Consider the following 20,679-nt stretch of genomic DNA (forward strand, 5'->3'; position numbering starts at 1 on the left):
TGCAAATTGCACCATATCGTAAAGCAAGGTTTCATTGTGCATATGAATAAGATATTGATGTAGATCCTGTATGGGATAGTAAGAAAGTGGTAACGAAACTAACCGCCCAAATTGGGTGAAATGGATAATGTTATGTGGGGTGAAGTGGGTCCCTGTACTCCATGTGTATGTACGTTCAATACTGATGTGTAATTTATCATTGGTTTATATATACTTATATAACACAATTTACAGAGTAAGTTGAATTGAACTAAATTTATTTAGGCCTTTACTCTAAGGCTCAGGCTGGGATAGAGGAGGGATAAGGATTTGGGAACGTGACGGTGATTGCTTGCTGCAAAGCTGTGGACATGTTCCTTCCTCCCTTTGTTACCATCAAAAGGAAAAGATTGAAGAGTGAATTTGGTGATGGTTTACCATGAAGTTCGCGCGTGGTTATGACAGATTCTAGTTACGTTAATGAGGCTACATTTCTGAATTGGCTGAAACACTTTGCTCAACAAAAGCCACAGGGACCTTGTTTATTTGTCATGGATGGCCATGCAGCTCGTTCGAAGTCATTAGAAGTACCTGAAAAGTGCATTTAACAAGAACTGTCACAGGATCCACGCATTGCAGTCTTTGGACAAGGCTTTCTTCCGACCTCGGAGTATATTTTTTAAGCAAGTATGCAACCAGTGGCTTTCTCACATTCTGATAGACTATTAACTAAAGTTCAATTTGGTCACATACTAAGTGAAGCATGGGGAAAGGCTGCGACAGCTGCTAACGACATTGCAGGCTTTACAGCAACTGATATATTTTCACTAAAGAGATTGGCCATATCCAATGATAAACTTGTTTCAATTCAAACAACAGATATACCTGATCAAGAAGGAGTAAGTGTTGTTCAGGAACTCGACACAAGAATCGCCACCAACAATTGGAGCACGAGAGATTCTATCTTCACTTTGCAAGAGACCGTCAGTGGAGAAGAGGAAGAGAGCAAGACAGGGATCTGAGATTTTGACGTCTCCAGACCATATTGTGAAACTGAGAGGGACAAAACCTAGTTATTTCTTCAGTCTCAACGTCCAGACAATATGAACAGGAAAAACTCGAGGAAGTCTCTTCACTATGAATTCTTGCGTACAGAAAATACTTCTATAGAAGATATGCGGGTTCTGTGGAAAATCTTTCCGTGGCGGTGCGACGTCCACCAAATTTCTCGGCTGAATCCACTGCCAAGAGTGTGATGTTTGGTATCATAAATACTGTGTTGGTGCTTCTAATAAATTGCAATTTGTGTGTGGCAAATGTTGACTGTTGTTTTATTCCGTACTAACCACTTGTCTAATTCACCCCACAGTTTCCGGTAGAGAATGACAATGTGTGCTTTGTATATGAAAAATATAAACTTTTGTTTCAGTTATGGTAGTGTAAGAAAAAAACTTCGGTTCATATTGGGTCGGTTCACAATGTGTTACTTTTCACCTATCTAGTATAAAACATTACAATATACTTTGGAAGAATTGATAGCATTTGCCACATTACCCATTCTTATCCATATAATTTCGTTCTTAACTCAAACTGGAAATAAATATTTCTATATTTACTTCAGCTAACTAACGTCTGGTAGATAGTTTCACTGGAAACTTAAAGCTATCTTTATATCCACTTTACCCCATGCACCTAACCATTTCATTTCGACATTCGGGGCGAAGTGAGTAATTCAGACATATTTCTTGTTTTTTCTCTGCCTTATCTTATGATATCTTTGTATTACTCTATATTTAGTTTGTAGCAGAAAGTTCAAAGTGTACAAATTACCAATAAATTTTCAGTTGAATACAAATATACACAAGATATGTTCCAATATGTTTGAAACCTATCCACTTCACTCCCAATGACTCTCTACATAACATAAAATCATGGGAAATTAGAAATGCCAACTTTAGTATTTAGAAATGACTTCTACTGTTATATTAATGTTTCTACTTCACGATATCTTACGACTTGTAAAAACATATTACAAAAGAAATAGGCTCGAGGATTAAATAACCGAACAAACTTCCAGGTCAATTATAAAAAAATCCGAGACCCTTTCTGACAAGGGTGTTATAAATAGAGGATCTGCCCACATGCATCTTCATCGTATTAAATCGGTGAAGCCAAAAACCAACCGAGCATCGGCACGTCTGATTGGCTACTCTCGTTTCTGCCATCGTCTGATTGGCTACTTTCGTTTCCGCCATGATTGTTGGCTCAAAACATTGCGATCCTATTGGGCGGAGTGAGCACAGTAGGGGTGGGGAAACTGTGACGTATGGCTTCAAGATTTTGTTCCTCTATTTTATAAGATTCTTGCTTTCTGATCAGTGAATTCAATTAGTGTACTGTTATCTGCTTGATAGAGGCCACTCTGTTCTGTTGAGTGGCAACTCTTATCTTCTGATGGCTCAGAGGAAGATATGCCACTTGTATGCTTGAAATATCTTCTATTATTTAATTTTGTGCTTATGGTAACTACTAGATATTTTTCTTTCTAGATTGATTGTTCTGGTAATTTTTGGATTATTCTGAAGCCCGTTTCATAAAACTTACAAGTCCTACAAGTGTATCTTACAAGTCGCAAAATATTATAAATCAGAAACACCAGAATACTACTTGTAGTAACACATTATTGCAAACACTAGATCACTTGTCATTTGTCTTAATTTTCCGGTGCATACAATTGTAAAATTAATTAAATAAATAATGAATCTATTAGATTTTACGAGTAGTACGCTGTATTTATTACAAGACTAGTACATTCATTGAAATATGTCCCTAATTAGATTTTCCAAAACACTTTAACGGTAATGATGAATCACCTCAATGACATTTTTCAAAGATTTTTTGTAACAAATTGCTCCACTTTTTAGGAGGAGTTTCCTTTCGTTTACGCTCTATACTTATTTCAGTACAAACATAGTATTCTGAAATGTGGAAGCAAACCTTCAGTATATTCTGGCATATCTATCCTACAAATAGAATTAACAGGCAGATGGTCTTTTCCTTCAGATCATAATGTCAGGAAAAGTGACGAATACTTTATCAATACAACAAACGATAAAAGTTATTGATCTGTAGCATAAGAAAAGAGATTATATATTTGACTGTTTTCCGTTTCGTATTCTAAAAGTTAATATTCCTTTTGTTCTGGACCAATATTTTACGTTAAGTCACATTTTGAGACAAGAAATCAGGGATGTCATTTGGGGAGGTCAGGGGCAATTGCCTTCTTGAGTTTAAGAAACACATACTTTTTAATAAAATGTATACCAACATACTAATAAAAATATGACACTCTTATATTGATGGAAAATCATGTTCCCTTTCTTGCAAAATCTGAAATACACTACTGGAAGAAATATAGCCAATAACGAATACAGAAACAATTTTTGTATGTGTGTTTTGTTAAGGGATGGTTACCTATTTGGTTTAGTGGCAAGTGCGTGTGCCTTTGATGCATGTGGTTCCGGGTTTGACTGCCGGTAGGAGAGCACAAAACAAATCCATTTAACAATAATTCACTTTCATTAATCTTCCGTTTCCTTTAACCTAAAGCGCATAACCGTGAGACATTAAATTAATAAAAATAATTTAATTTATGTTTGATAAGTAACTAAAAGATAGAAGTTGTCATAAAGAATCTGATATTGAATGTTAACCCCTTATCATAGGTAGATTCTGCTAATATGTACCGGTAACATGTCCTGTTCTTTTTTTTTTTCCCTTACGAAAGAGAATAATGGCGTGGAATTTAATCTAATTCACCTGTTTTAATTTGATTGAGGTAATGTTTAATACTTTAAATCCTACATTTTTTTCTGTTTGTAAGTGGACTCATTTTGAAAGTAAGACATTGTTTATATCATCATCATCATCATAGGTATTCTGCCTTTATTGGCAGGCCACTTGCCGCAGCTGAGAAGCTTCCATGCTCCACGGTCCTCCGCTAACTTCTTCGTCTTCAAGTATGATCTTTCTGTTTTTATATCATCCATTAATTGTAATCTCTTTCGCCCCTCCCTCTCTTTCCCGCCACCATACTCTCTAGGACGTCCCTCATGATACAATCTCTTCTTAGGCAATGCCTCAACCAGTTTCTCTTGCTCTTCCTAATAATATCTAAAAGTGTTCTTTTTCACCCACCATTTCTAACACTCTCTTATTCGTTTTCCGCTCGACCCAACTAATTCTTTCCATTCTTCTCCACACCCACATTTCGAAGGCTTCCAGTCGGTTTTCATCACCTTTACGTAATGTCCACGTTTCCGCCCCATACAGTATAACACTCCACACGAAGCATTTTATGAGTCTTTTTCTCAACTCTTTATTCAAGGTCCCACAAAACAGACTTCTCTTCCTCCTAAAGGCTTCTTTCGCCATTCCTATCCTTGCTTTTATTTCACGTTCGCACTTCATGTTATTACTAAGAATACCACCCAGATATCGAAAACTATTCACTTGTTCTATTTTCTCCCCTTCCACTTTTATATTTGACACAGACCCCTTCGTTCTAATCACCATGGCTTTTGTCTTTCTAACATTTATTTTCATCCCATATTCTTCAAAGCCTTTCCTCATTTTTTCTAACATTTTATTGATTTTCTTTTCAGATTCCGCAACAAGCGCCATATCGTCTGCAAATCTTATGCATCTAATCATTCTACCTCTTACCGAAATGCCATCATCATCATATAGGCTCTTTTTCACTATCTCTTCTAGATAGATATTAAAGAGTGTTGGCGAGAGGCAGCATTCTTGTCGAACTCCCCTTCCGATTGCACTCTCTTCCGTCAGTTCTTTCCCTATCCTAACACTTACTTGTTGGTTCATGTATAAGTTTCTTATGAGTCTTCTATCTTTCCATTCCAACCCTATCTTCGTTAGAACTCCCAACAACAACTCCCAATTCACGCGGTCAAAAGCCTTTTCTAGATCAATAAATATAACATACACCTCTTTCCCTTTTTCTATAAATCTTTCACCGATCGCCCTTAATAATCCAATTGCATCTCTTGTGCCCTTGCCTCTTCTGAACCCGAACTGCTCCTCCTCAACTTCTTTATTTGTTCTTTCATATAACCTTCTGTTCAGTATTCGGAGCAGAATTTTAGCTGTATGAGATATGAGACTTATAGTTCTATAATCCTCACATCTCTTTGGGTTCGATTTCTTAGCCATCGGTATCATGATCGTTTTCAGAAAGTCTTTTGGCCATTCTCCTGTTTCATATATTTCATTGCATAGTCGGAACAATTCTTTCTTTCCCTTGTCTCCTATATTTTTAATGAATTCGATTGGTATGTTATCTATTCCGGTAGCCTTTCCATTCCTAATCTCGGATATAGCCTTTTCAAACTCATCCCTAAGAATACTAAATCCTTTATCATCCTCACCTACTTCATTTTCTACTTCAATATTTAGGCTACACGGTCTATCCCTACTCTCATATGTCTTCAACGTATTCTTTCCATCTTCCTATGACCTTACTTCTCTCGCTACCTTCCCAGTCTTATTTTCTACTGCCATCATAATACCCCCTTGTTTCCTCCGAAATTCCATAGATTTCACCTCCTTGTACATTTCCTCATATTTCCCAACTCTTTCTAATTCTTCTATGTCCTCGCATTTTCTTTTGTAAAACTCTTCCCTCGCTCTGTCTGTTTCTCTTCGTAATTCATTATTTAACTTTCTGTACATCTTTCTGCCCTCTTCTGTATCAACCTGTTTCCACATCTTCCTCTCCCTCATTTTCTGCAACATCTGCTCTGTAACCCATGGTTTCTTAGCAGTTTTGTGTTCGCAGTAACTTACTGCTTCTTCTGCAGCCTGCTGTAAGCAACGTTTAATATGTTCTCACCTTGCGTTACTACCTGCACCTATTCTTTCCTCGTTTAAACATTTTTCTTCGAATTTTTTAACGAAAAGATTTCTTATTTTCTCGTTTCTCAACTTTTCAGTATTCAACATTTTGTTACCTACTTTTCTTCTGCCTACATTTTTCAGTTGAATATCTACTTCGGCCAGCACAAGATTATGATAAGAGAAAATATCAGCCCCGGGAAGGGTCTTCCCGTTCTTTAAGCTATTCCGATACCTGTTCTGTTTATAATATAGGTTGTTCTAATTTGGAACTAAGTTAAATAAACAAAATTTTCCACTTAATTAATATGAAGTCATATAATGGTTATAAAATTATTATTATTTCCCCCTACGCATTTGTTCACTAAAAGGAGTTATTGTTTTCCTCGAGATATGTAACATAATATGCAAAAAAGTTGTTCCATAATGAAACAAGGTAAGGTGATTTGGTAATAGTATACATGAGAGCCCCCTGATCTGCGTTTCTTTTGTGTTCTATTACCACTTATACATGAAATACCATCAATTTTCTACGTAGTGCAATAGTAAGAAGTATCCATGTGCACAAGACATGCGATATGCGTTAAATCCCCCCCCCCTTCCACACACATAATCATAGATAAAGTACAAGGGCACTACACATGCAGATATAAAGTACAGGTACGTTCTTTTTTATTTTCGTATCAGTCGATAAGTAAATAAAAGTCACTTTGTTACCTCCTTTGTAAGTTCGTATATACTCAATGAATAATCCCTAAAAGTATGAGCGTCCTGCTCCTTCGGGAACAGATGCAGCTTCATGTATACTATATCCGGTGAGGTCTTGCTCTTTAGCTAATACAACTATTATTATTACCTGGATCAACAAATTTGATCACAACGGATAGAACAAAGCTGCAAGGTCAGAAGGCTTCACAATGTTGCTAAATGACAAGATCCTTATCGAATGATCGTAGAAGATTTTTCTTTCGTTCTTTCTTAACCCTAATTGGGGTTTTGTAACTCAAGGTACAGACCTGGGTCTCAGTTACCTATATCACTGAGTTTAGCTAATGCAACTGATATTATTATGTTAACAAATTTGACGAAGGTGGATAGAACAAAGTTGACAGGTCAGACTCCATAATATAACCAAATGATAAGATCCTTATAGAAGGATCGTAGAAGAATTTTTCTTCCAATTTTTCTTAATCCTAATTGGAATTTTATAACTTAAGGTACAGACCTAAGTCCTAGTTATCATTGAGTTTCATTATAAATAATTGTTTAGTAACATAACGTAAAAAGATGAAAATGTTGAATGATATTGCAAAATGGCGGAAAAGATCACAAAAGATTTTATTCTTTCTCTTTCTCTCTTTTCATGGAAATAGTATTCGTAAGAGGTGACAAATGGGAGGTGTCCATCGGAATATTACATTATAATGATACTTTTTCAAACGGTTTCAACATCATATTTAGGGCTAGTTCTATGATCTTCTAATAAGCTCCTGGTGAAGTTTCTGATAATAAAGAACAAGGGACACATTTCTGATATTGAAAAAGTATAATTAGGCATACTTTCTGAGAAATCATGTATTGAAGATTTTATGGTAAGGATAATTGATTAACATATAAATAGCTATATTTAATATTACTGGCAGAGCTATTTAAAATAGTCGTCTTCTCACTCTTTATTTGGCACTGTATATAAAAGATCCCACCATTACTTCCGAAGTAACTGATATACGTCAATGTGAGAAATTTTAAGGAATATAGGAACTCATTACTTCTACCTCAAGCTTCTAAGAAACAATTATTATTAATAATGGGAAATTATTTTTGCTATTTTATATTAAGGTACAGAGAAATCCACAAAATGATAAACATTGAAAGTTCAACTTCTACAATGAGATGTTACTTTGACCTTGAATATGAAGTTAGTTGACATCCCTAAAGCCATGTTTTATCCAAACATGTTAGGGGGAGGGGGAAATTTTCCCCAAAGTTCTAGAATTTCCCAAAATCTTGAAGAAATACGTGAAAATTGTACGTGATAAATATGGTCTCACCCTGGAGCTTTAAGTACCCCCCGGAAATCAAGAAGACTGGATAAAACATTCCTAAAACATTTAAGGCACAGTTTTTCAGAAACAAATTTTTCAGTTGTAAAGAAATTAAATTGCTTTAAAAAGAGAAGAATACTATCTCTTAAACAAAATACTTTTATACGTCACTTATAAAAATAAAATCACCAGGTTTCAAGTTAGTTCTGAAATAATACAGGCAGAGAAACTTTGAGCATCAATATGAAGTTAATTGCCACCGTACGATACGTTTCCTGCCTGCCTGCCTTCATTTGAAAATGGATGATGCTGAATATTAATGCGTTTTCGTGTTTATTATTAAGATAAGGGCCATATTAAATGTAAATAAGGTTGTAATTACTTATATAAAATCCACAGATGTTTATTCCATATCAAGCACAATATAATTTAATAACTAAGTAATATAAACAGTATATAAACTACACTTATTGGCGTTTACATTTAGGACAGTGCAATATTTAGCACATTTTATCACTAATCCACACGAAGCATACTACCACTAACATGCTGTAGCCATATTTATATTTAGAGAAGAATGTATGTTCATATAGGAAGATAAATGTATTAAGTAGTACTTAATCTTAAAAAATATATTTAATCGTTTTGTTAGAATTGGAATAGCTACAGTAGCAACAATACATAAAATTAATACATTTATAAATAAATTTGTAAGTATTTAGGGTAATAGTGAACATCAGTTTATCAATCACTTTGAAGGATATTGAAACTAATTCAATCGATCCATGGAACATTTGAATGCATATATTTACGATCCTAATTTAAATAAATAAAAAAAATAACAATCTAGCTTACTCAGAAAAATAATTAAGACAATAATATAAAAATTTTAGATCCCGTAACAATTCCAGAGGTAATCGAAATATACAAAATGATGTACAAAGGATCAATGCATTACACAATATACGAAATTCCAGGCAAAACTGTGCTGTGCAATGTGATATAATTGAACCTTCATATAACGGTACTTGATGGTAGATGTGGCTAGCGTGGAACGGATTAACTATTTAAGATAAAAAAAAACTTCTTCCATAATAGGAGCAGAGGGGAATGATTTAAAAATACAAACTGCGTTTCCCCGCTGAATTGCTAAACTGAGTTTCTGTATTAAAAATTGTTTGCTCCGCGAATCTCCTGTTTTCACAACCAGCTGTAAACCATTATTTGGGCATTAACATTTGTGTACGCGCAAGTGATTGGGCACATTGAGAAGAAAGTTACATGAAAACATTTGCAACTTCAAATTTTGCACGATTTTAACCTACAGCGTATAGCGAACCAAAAGCTTAGGGAAAAGGACTAATATATGTGTTTTATCGTTAGAACTTCATTACACATAATGCTTCTATATAATTATGAATCACTGCTTTAACCATTCAGACCACAGATTCTCCCAAGGTTACTGAACCTAGTGTATTAAAATATTCAACTTCCGGGTTCAGTTATTTTGCTCTTTTTGCCGATCTATTCTTTATATGCTTGAGCACTGATGCTAGAGCATAATTTTACTTTTATTTAGACAAGGTACTTACCTTGACTTCAGTTTATGCTAGGACACATTTGTTACAGACATTTCATTGTGTTAGAAAACTTGTAAACATTCTTGGGGAATAGGGTTAAAGGTAAGAAAAGTTCGTTTTATTTATATAATTTATATCTAGTTTATATAGTTTATAATCTCTAATACTTTAGTAAGCAATGTTACGGAATGAAAATATTAGTTTTTCTTTATAAATTGAAATTCAGATATGATGTATGAGCTTCTTTTACACGACTGATTTAGCTGTACTTAAAAATCAAATATTAATCCACGGAATTACGACTAAAAAGATAGGTTTACGACTAAAATTTTTGAATTGCTCTGTAAGTATTTTCAAGTTATCATTACACTTACTCCCCCTTAATTGGAATTGAGAATACGGAGTCATTAGCTAATGTTAAATACTCTTTAAGAACTTTTATAGATTGGTTAGAATCAGTGGCGGATCCAGTTCGGGGCTTAGGCTACCCAGTTTTTTGAGTAACAAAAATAATTTAAGTTATTAGTTACATATTTTTGAAAGTTTATAGTAAACTCATGACATATCTATCATAGTTTGGATTCTGACTGTCCCCTTCAGGTTTTACCTTTTAGATCCGCCACTAGTTAGAATTTTCCTTGCTTTTTTAACATTGAGGCTACACGAGCGCTACCTACAATGTAAGGCGAGTTCCAAAATGCGTTTCATTTCGGGAATCGACTCAGTACTTCCCGCACAAAAGACGACAATTTAAACCACTATAACTTTGATAAGAACTCATCCATTTCAAAGTATCAATTCTGTTAAGCAAGTTTAAGTAGTTTATATTTTTTGCAAATAATAACGATATGTCCTATTTATCTAGAATTATTACACGTTGTTTATTTTCTATAATATGCTTATTTAGCGTTTCAAACTATGCTATGTATCAATGTTGGAAATCATATGGAAAGGCTATGTCGTCCATCTATCCACCTGTACACATGTAACTTATCAGATCCAAAACGATAAGAGATATCGAGAAGCGCTTTCTTGAAGTCGATTCAGTGTTCCAACAGTAGATTCCATTTTAGTTCTTAATCTCTTAAAACTGGAGGTGGTCCTATCAATTTGCAATTTCCGATTTCAACGTTCATCGCCATATAGTACATAGTGACAAACGATCTTTAGAAATTGATTTACATTTTCAAGAATAGGTTTTTCTCCGCTGTTAACTTTCCATTTCAAGCGGAAGTGGCAGAAATTAACCATTTGCGGTTTCTACATTAATTGATATAGGACAAGAACGACAGTAGATAATGACAAGCGTTTTTTTTTTAAATCAATTTCAGCGTCTATAGAAAAGTTACCATTTGTATCGGTATATCTCTACTGGTAGAATTTGTCTGCTTCCAGTTTCAATATTGGTCTCCATGGAACAAAAACAATAACAGACAGTGATTCTTTCAGGAAAATGTTCCGGGGGAACACATGCACTTAGTATTCCGGGGGACACTAAAGGTACTATTCTATTCATTATTATATTATGGACGTATTATTTTGGTCTCCTCCGGGGATGCAGTGCCCCCCCCAAAATGTCTGGAAGAAACACTGGTAACAGATAATGACAAGTGGATTTTTTGATTCTATTCAGCGTCCCAACAATGGACTCAAGCTCCTTGCTTAATCCTTGTTTCAAACTGGAAGAGGTGCAAATTAACCAATTGTAGCTTCAAAGTTGAACATCGTAGAGCAAAAACTGAAAGAGAGAGCTAGAAGCGGTCGTTTGGAATTGATTCTGTATCACAACAATAGATTTCATGTCTTCCGCTCACCCTCTGTTCAAAACAGAAGTGGTAAAAATCAAACCTTTCCGATTTCAATGTTAATTGCCATAGAACAAAAGTGGTGTTAGATAGCAACAAACCCATTCAACTCTAAAGAAAAGGTACTATGTCATCTTGCATCTATCTAACTAATTCAGTGGCCTATGGAATCTGAAGGTTCAATGTCGTATTCGCAAAAACTCTCCATTCGCTTCTGTCCTTAGTCAACTGAATCTAATTTCTCCTTTACATTATTATTTCTGCAACATCCATCTTAATATTGTCCTCCCATTTGCCCCTAGGTATTCTTAAACATCTATTTCTGCTTGGGTTTGCAGTTAAAAATTTTGAAACCATTCATACTTTCTTCCATTCTGGCTACATGACCTGATCACCTGAGCCCAGTGGCGTAGCACACTTTTGCGGCCCCCCCCCCGCAAAGTATAGAGCAGGGGCCCTAGTTGTAAAACCGATAGTTATGGTGACAATAATAGAAATGCCTTTCGGCCAAACCTACAAGAGGAGGTAGATTGTAAAATTTGTACAGGGGAAAGATGTTATTGAGTGTAACTCATGTTATGCAACCCGTTTGACAACTAAGGGGAGAGTGGTTGCCGAATGGAAAGGATAATTACTTGCGTAATTTTTCGAGGGATTTTCGCTCGTTATCCGGGCTTTTCATCAGGCCGGCTTTCAAGTGATTTATAACAAATTTAGTGTGTAACAGTTTTAACTGACCATGGTTTTGAGGTCTATGGACCATGAAACGTTAAACTGTTGAAACGACTGTAATATACAGGTTTAGATGATTTTTTTAAAATATAAATAATAATAATAATAATAATAATAATAATAATAATAATAATAATAATAATAATAATACATGCACTTTCTACTTACAATTAATCTTGAACTTTGAAACGTCTTTTTCGTGCAGCATTCTTGCGAGCAAAATCTTCCACTAAAGAATGCAGATTTAACTTGCGTGCTCTTTCAACTTCGATGCTTATCATACTAACAGATGATAAACGTTCCTGCATCATCGAACTGCGCACATGGTTCTTAATTAATTTTAGTTTTGAAAAAGATCGTTCTGCTGAAGCCACTGTCACAGGAAGAGTTAAAAACAATTTCAGCGCCACAGAGACCTGAGGAATACTGGAAATAATCACATGATTTTTAATAAGGACCAATTCCGCAAAATCTTTCATTGTTCCCACTTTTAAGCATTTGATATCATTTTGAAGTACACTACGGGTCATAAGTAACTGATGAGGGAATTCTGAAGAAATATCATGCGGATAGCTCACTACAAGTCTTTCCGCCTTTAAATAGAGTTCCTTGTCACTACTGTTCACGAGAACACTGGGTTGCAAACACTCAAATTTTTCAGTGATGTTCATCATGCTTTCAAACCTGGTCTGTAATTGACTCAATACAGTATCCAAATAACCATAGAAAACATTAATTCTGAAATATTCTTCTGAATTACTTAGTCTTTCATCCTCACATAATTCGTCAAAAAAACTTTTTTGCTCTACTTGGACGTTTACTTGTGAAACGACATTCGATCCCCCACATTTGTGCCATTTCTTCGGACTCTTTCTTCACTTCGTCAAAAGAATTCCTTAATTCTTTAAGTGAAATAAGTGCCTCGCCCTGTAATTTTGTTACAGCTTGTATATCTTCATTTGGTGACTGCATTTTTTTCGATACGATGGTCGTCGTTTCTAAAACTTTATGTTGTACTACCACTTGAATTACAAACTCGTAGCATTCCATTTGTTTTCTTAAGGAAATTGCATCGTCGCGTTCCTCTGATTTGTTTGATGTCACAATTATGTTACTTAAAGCCTTCAGAATTTCTCCATAACGAAAACGGACAGCTAATAACGCGTCGTAAGCTGAACCCCACCTTGATGGACATAGTCTTTTAAGAGTCGTGGCTTTACTATTAGTTTCTAGAAGTTGCCATCTTTTAATACTGGAACTAAAAAATACATAAAGTTTTTCAAGAATATTATAAAAGGACGTTATCTGCGGAATTTTAGCTGCGTCTTTTAGCACTAGATTCAAGTTGTGAGCAGCACAATGTACATAACTGGCTGAAGGCTCAAGTCTCTTGATGCGCTCTTGCACTCCCGAATACACTCCGCTCATCACTTTCGCCCCGTCGTAGCCCTGTCCCCTGCACTGTCTTATTGAAATTCCCTTTTCTTCAATGAATTGTAAAATTGTATTTACTAATCCTTGTGCACTTCCGTCCAATACCCTCAAAAATCCCAAGAAACTTTCATGTATAATGAGTTCTACGGGGCTGTCGTTTACATCCTTCTTTATTAGGACGTATCGAAAAATGAAGCTTAATTGGTCGTGTTTTGAAATATCTTGAGTAGTATCCAAAATCAAAGAAAAGAAACAAGCGTCCTGTATTTCTGCGATTATTTGTTTCTCTATTTGCGTTGATAACATTTGAATAATTTCATTTTGTATTTCGGGACTTAAGTATGTATTTTTGCTCTTTGTTTTATCATTTATTAATCGAGACAAAATGGGGTCGTATTTACTCAAAAGTTCAACTACCGCAAGAAAATTACCACTGTTAGGTTCACCCAGTTTTTCGCGATGTCCCCTAAACGCAATATTACACATTGCCAAAGTGAGTGTGACGTCGATTATTCTCCTCAATATTTCTCGAAAATAATTTATCTCGTCTTCCATTTCAGATACTAAACTGTCTCTCACAGTACTATTATTTTTCCATGTCGTGTAAGTAATACAAGCTTGCAAATGATATTGAGCTCGTTCGTGCTCTTTAATTTTTTTCCCTAGTCCTTGCCAGTCACTTATTCCTTCAATCCATGCTGAATGAAAGTGAGTTGCTTTCCTGTCAGCAAAGAGCCAACAGGGCTCACAATATGCGCGGTTCAGTTTTTCCGAATAACATAACCATTGTCGTGGGATTTTGCCGTGTTGCGTATTTTGAAAATAATATTCGGAAGAGAAACATCTATTTTTCTCGTCTCTAATAAAAAGACCGGATGGTTTGCAGGGGCCATAACTCAAAATGCACTTTTTTAAGTTTGCTGGGATTTCGAAATTAAAATTACCTCGATCGGTTGGATATTTACGAGACAAATCTAATCCTTCAGCAGTATGGTCAACATTAGTTTGAGAAGTGGAGGGGAAGGGGGAACTAGAGTTGATTTCGGTATGTTTGTTATCCGAAGGGCAAGAAACACTATGCTCACTTTCCACGGGTTCACATTCCATATTTGCAGACACCTCGAATTCAGAAACACTCTCAGATTTTTCATCTTGCAAAGTTTCTGGTGAAATACGTTGTTCACTTTCTTTGATCACTGAAAAATGTGAAGAAATTTTCGGGATGCTTTTCAAAAAAACATCCCTTTGTTTCGTTTTTTTCCTTTTTGTCGCTCCGCTAGGATACACACGTTTACTGGACATAGTAATTGGGCGGGGGGAGGCACTACAGAGGGGAAAATCACAGCCTATGATTAAAAAAAAAGTCACACATAAGATATCACACTCACCACTAGAAGGAATACTGTTAATCTATAATGCAATTCACTTCAACACAATATCACACACAACTACCACTTTGCTGCTTGTATTTGCTTGGCGTCCTATCCTACCAACAAGCAAGGCTTCTCGTTATGAAATGCATGTCACATGGTCAACATATTATTACCCTTTACCCCTTTTCATTCCATTTTCAAACTCTCTGACTCATCTTAGGTATTGTTCACTAGTTTTAGCTGAGGAGGCGGGACACGGAAGAATGTTTTTAGTTTTCTTCTGCCTGTCACTGGTGACCCTCCTCAAAATAACTTAGCGACCCGCGAATGACAACCATTAAGTTGAAGGGGTGGGGACACTTACTGCTCATATCTGAATTCCCAGCCTAGCAACCTGCTAGCAATACATGTGTACAGAAAGCGAACCGACAGTCAGTTGGTGGCTCCAAAGGCCAAAATCTTGAAGAGGAAGGAACAAAACGTCCGAGAAGTTGGCCCCCCCATTGAAGCACTAATGATTTCTTCTAGTGCAATCGTTAGTGCTTCGTTAGTGCTTCCTAGAACACCAACTCCCAACATTAGTGCTTCAATAGTTTGGACGCTAGAAGCAAAAAACTTTGGGGGGGGGGCAACTTCACGTTAGCCCCCCCCCCCCAGAAAGCACTAACGATTAAACCAAGTGCAATCGTTAGTGCATCGTTAGTGCTTCCAGAAAACACTAATAGTTTCGTTAGTGCTTCAATATTAGTGTAGATATGGCCAATTACATTTCACGAAAAGCCCATAAAGAATACATGGGGAATTTTTCATTCGGTCAAATTCCCGCCAAATTCAAAAGCGCTAATGATATCTTCTAGTGTAATCGTTAGTGCTTCGTTAGTGCTTCTTAGAACACCAACTCCCAACATTAGTGCTTCAATAGTTTGGACGCTAGAAGCAAAAAACTTTGGGGGGGCCAACTTCACGTTAGCCCCCCCAGAAAGCACTAACGATTAAACCAAGTGCAATCGTTAGTGCATCGTTAGTGCTTCCAGAGAACACTAATAGTTTCGTTAGCGCTCAATATTAGTGTAGATATGGCCAATTACATTTCACGAAAAGCCCATAAGGAATACATGGGGAATTTTTCATTCGGTCAAATTCCCGCCAAATTCAAAAGCGCTAATGATATCTTCTAGTGTAATCGTTAGTGCTTCGTTAGTGCTTCTTAGAACACCAACTCCCAACATTAGTGCTTCAATAGTTTGGACGCTAGAAGCAAAAAACTTTGGGGGGGCCAACTTCACGTTAGCCCCCCCCCAGAAAGCACTAACGATTAAACCAAGTGCAATCGTTAGTGCATCGTTAGTGCTTCCAGAGAACACTAATAGTTTCGTTAGCGCTCAATATTAGTGTAGATATGGCCAATTACATTTCACGAAAACCCCGTAAGGAATACATGGGGAAATTTTCATTCGGTCAAATTCCCGCCAAATTCAAAAGCGCTAATGATATCTTCTAGTGTAATCGTTAGTGCTTCGTTAGTGCTTCTTATAACACCAACTCCCAACATTAGTGCTTCAATAGTTTGGACGCTAGAAGCAAAAAACTTTGGGGGGGGCAACTTCACGTTAGCCCCCCCCAGAAAGCACTAACGATTAAACCAAGTGCAATCGTTAGTGCATCGTTAGTGCTTCCAGAGAACACTAATAGTTTCGTTAGCGCTTCAATATTAGTGTAGATATGGCCAATTACATTTCACGAAAAGCCCATAAGGAATACATGGGGAATTTTTCATTCGGTCAAATTCCCGCCAAATTCAAAAGCGCTAATGATATCTTCTAGTGTAATCGTTAGTGCTTCGTTAGTGCTTCTTAGAATACCAACACCAACATTAGTGCTTCAATAATTTGGACGCTAGAAGCAAAAAACTCTTAGGGTGCAACTTCATGTTAGCCCCCCAGGAAACACTAACGATTAAACCAGGTGCAATCGTTAGTGCTTCCAGAAAACACTAATGGTTTTGTTTTGCTTGACTATTAGTGTAGATGTGCCCACTTATATGTCACTAAGATGTCCAAACCCACGAGGTCGGCGGTCACGAGTTCGAAACTTACGCTCACTCGACCTCAACCTCACGAAGTGAGCGTGTGATAAGGCTGGTGATGTGGGCGTGAGGTTGAGTGAGCTCTAGGCGAGACTGGTGAGGTGAGCGTGAGGTCAGACTGGTGATGTGAGCGTGAGGTTAGACTGATGATGCAAACGTGAGGTTGAGTGAGCGTGAGGTTGTGTGAGCGTGAGGTCGAAATGAGTTTGTGAGTTCAGGTCGAAATTATTTTTTTAGCGTGAGCTTGAGTGAGGTTAGGTCATCTCTGGTTATGAAACTCCCATAAACATATGGGGAATATTTCACTGGGACTAATTCCCGACAAACTCAAAAGAGCTAATGATATTTTTAATACAATCTTTAGTGCTTCGTTTGTGCTTCTTAGAGCAGTGACTCTTAACACTAGTGCTGCAATAGTTTGGTCACTAAAAGCAAAAAAAAAAATTCAAGGAGAAACGTGAAGTTAGCCCCCAGGAAGCACTAACAATCACACCGATAGTATATTGTCGGTGGTACTAGAAAACACATAATAGTTTCGTTAGTGCTTCATTATTAGTGACGAAACTCACGTAAGAAAAACATTGGGAATTTTTCGTTGAGTTAAACTTCCCGAAATTCAAAAGCACTAATGATCTCTTCCAGTGCAATCGTTAATACTTCTTAGAGCACCAAATCCGAACATTAATGCTTCATTAGTTTGGATGCTAGGAGTTAAAAAAAAGAGGGCTAACTTCACGTTAGTTCCCCAGAAAGCACTAACGACAAAATCTAGTGCAATCCATAGTGCATCGTTAATACTTGTAGAAAACAGTAATAGTTTTGTTTGTTTCTCTATTAATTCGATTTTGGGAGATGAATTTCATTATCTTTCTAATTTTTTCGTATGAAAATGTAATTTTTTTCCTTGGTTCATATATAAACAGTCATTTTATTATTTTTTTCTTGCATTGCTTTACGATACGATAAAAATTAACTACAATCCTTTGCTAATTTTAGTATGTTTAATTCTGTTTGTTGAGTTTGTAAAATGATTTTTACGGGTTTTGGAACATAACGTTAATTGATCTTTTACAATAGTATTATTTATTTGTGAACTTTAGGCTTCGTGATTCAAAGTTGTATAAAAAGATGAAAATGTTAAGAAGACTGTAATTAAAACAAGGTAAGTGTCTTTACAGTTAATTAATGTGGAGTAATTAATTAATGTGAAGTAACTGTTATTGATTAACCTTTTTCTTGAATAATTCTTCTAAAGAGATTCCTGTTGTCACCCCGGTTACCCTAGCAGACATCTCCTACGTTAAATACAAATTGTTAACAGGGTTACCAGTAACATACGAAATTTAATACCAAGCAGTGTTCTACTAATTATTCAATATACACAAACCAAATAAAAACAAAGAAGGCATACTTCAATAATTATAAATGTATCAACTCAACGGTGATATGTATACACGACCCCAAAAGTGCATTACCACCTGCAATTCTCCTTTCCCTAAAATAGCAGGCAACCCAAACAGCTCGGCGGTTGAGTTGGTTGCAACTTCGAAAGGCGTTGGACTAAACCACAATTTTGTCAGAAATATATCAGTGTGCCAAACTGCAAATAAGAGAGAAATAAAAACTTTCTTATGGTAAGTTCTAGTTCAAAGTTCGAAGCACTTGCATTTGCACGTTTTTTTTTGTTTCTTTTTTTCAGGGAACAGACAACTTCTGGCGTCTAAGAAATTATATCATATAATATTGTAAATTTGCAAGTGGATATATTTGCATTGCAATTTGTGGTAATAAAGATATAATGATTGTAAAAAGTAACTTTAATTTATTCCTCCATCGCAAGTCTTAGGGGCTCCTTATGGACCTCGTTGCACTCCCGAATATCGATATCGAAAATTTAGAATGATATATTCATGTCCATGTATTTGTGATATCGAATGTTGATATATGATAATATAGATATCGACGATAGCGTTATCGACATAACACAGACATAGGTCCGAGAAATGATGCTTGAAATATACTGGAATCAAGAATCAAATTCTAAATAAGTTCTCCATTTCCGTATTCAATGTTGAGGGGAAGGGTGTGAACCCGAATAGAAATTTGAAGAAAAAAATGTTAAGATGAAAGTAGGTTTTCCGTTTCCCCTTCAATACAAAATTATTAAGAGAAAACTATTACTGTAATTTACCTTTTACTTCTGTTTCTAATTGTTATCACAAATCAGCGACAGTACACATACTTTACATAGTATACCAATACACTCTATAACTTTTCACAACCAAGCAAGCCGGAAGATGAATTTCCTGTGATATTAAAATGGATTGTTCTACAAAATAGTCATAATTCATTGGCCATATTTCTATCAGTACTTTGGTACGGACTAAGAGCTACAAGACTAAAAGACTTCTGCATTTTCCTGAGAATTTTATTTTCTTAATGTAAGTCCCCTATCCTGGGCTAATTCTGGCTACCGCGGTTTCGAGGTAATCCGTAAACGAGAGAGTAAAGTTTGTCTACTCTCAACCCTCGACAGTTTGTGGAAAGATATTTCACAGTTCATGTTGTTATTTCTTCGTTAAAAAAAACACTTCTAGTTGACTCTATTCATGGTGAATTACTGAACTTAAACATTTACAATTATTGAAAAAGGAATAATTATTTTGAAACATAAAAAGGCATTACAGTTCAGTAGAATGCAGTAGTAGATGAAGTGAATGAAAATATTGTTTATTTGTTGAGATGTGCAAACTGAATGTGAATAATAAGTGTATATTCACGCATACTCTTCTCGAGAGGCAGATCTACGATGGAATTCTGGTGGCTCGGTGGTTTGTAATACTCCTACTTAGAGCTACTTTTAAGAGCTCCAAACTCTGGAATGGGTTTTTTTAATATATCAAATAAGAAAGATTCACTTTCTGGGGGCAATCGCCCTGATCACTCCCTGGATCCGCCCCTGCTCTTGTGTTGCATACTTTGAAGACACCTAGTTCGTGTCTACTCCTGATGATGCTGATTAGGGATGCCCACATCCGGATAATTTTTTATTCGGATATCGGATAGAAACTTATCCGGATTTGCAATATGTGGATGAGAGATAAAACGGATGACGGATAATATCCAGATGACGGATAACGGATAATATCCGGATAACGGCTGACGGATAATATCAGGATGACGAATGACTGATAATATCTGGATAACGGATACTATCCGGATGACGGATATCCGGTGAACTTGAAGCTCCTGGAAGCGCTAGTTGTGACCACACATATTCGCGTCCTTGATCATCATAAAATAAAAAAAAACAATTCATATTTCATAACATTCACAGACGGCACGATGAAGTACTGAACCTATTGAAAACTTACTACGTAATAATTAATGAGTGATTGCACTTTTTCTTTTAATATTCATGGTATAGGCTATCATAATATAAATTGTTACCCATGTAGTGTCTACTAATGTTCAGAAAGATGGATTTCTTTAAAAAGAAAAAGACTGAAAGAATTACGGTTGTCTCGAACTGCCGCATAGAAGACATGTAATTTACTAACCTGTCTCGCAATCCACTTGTTTCGAAAGTTAACTGTTGACCGAACGTGCCTCATTAACTTGCTTATCTAATTATTAGTACGTTTCTACTTTTACTCGCTTTTTACTTGTTTAACTTGATTTTTCAGTAAACTAGAACGACTGGGACACGCACACAAAACATCGAGGACATTT

The 20,679-nt window shown here is 36.1% G+C and overlaps 3 protein-coding genes across 4 annotated transcripts in view; 1 reads left to right on the plus strand and 2 right to left on the minus strand.

The window, feature by feature from the left end:
- Positions 1–9,432: 9,432 nt before the first annotated feature.
- LOC145690783 (uncharacterized) overlaps positions 9,433–20,679 on the plus strand; it is a 44,500-nt gene continuing 33,253 nt past the window's right edge. For both annotated transcript variants that reach the window (XM_081766040.1, XM_081766039.1), the window contains exon 1: positions 9,433–9,619. The gene's annotated coding sequence lies outside the window, so the exon portion shown is untranslated. The remainder of the gene's footprint in view (positions 9,620–20,679) is intronic.
- LOC145689608 (uncharacterized) lies at positions 12,225–12,728 on the minus strand. The gene has a single exon (XM_081763792.1). The coding sequence runs from the start codon at positions 12,726–12,728 to the stop codon at positions 12,225–12,227; it is 504 nt and encodes a 167-aa protein (XP_081619918.1).
- Positions 12,841–14,790, minus strand: LOC145689609 (zinc finger MYM-type protein 1-like). The gene has a single exon (XM_081763793.1). The coding sequence runs from the start codon at positions 14,788–14,790 to the stop codon at positions 12,841–12,843; it is 1,950 nt and encodes a 649-aa protein (XP_081619919.1).

Source organism: Thermobia domestica, chromosome 7, assembly GCF_964235325.1.
Source record: "Thermobia domestica chromosome 7, izTheDome1.hap1.1, whole genome shotgun sequence".
NCBI lineage: Eukaryota > Metazoa > Arthropoda > Insecta > Zygentoma > Lepismatidae > Thermobia > Thermobia domestica.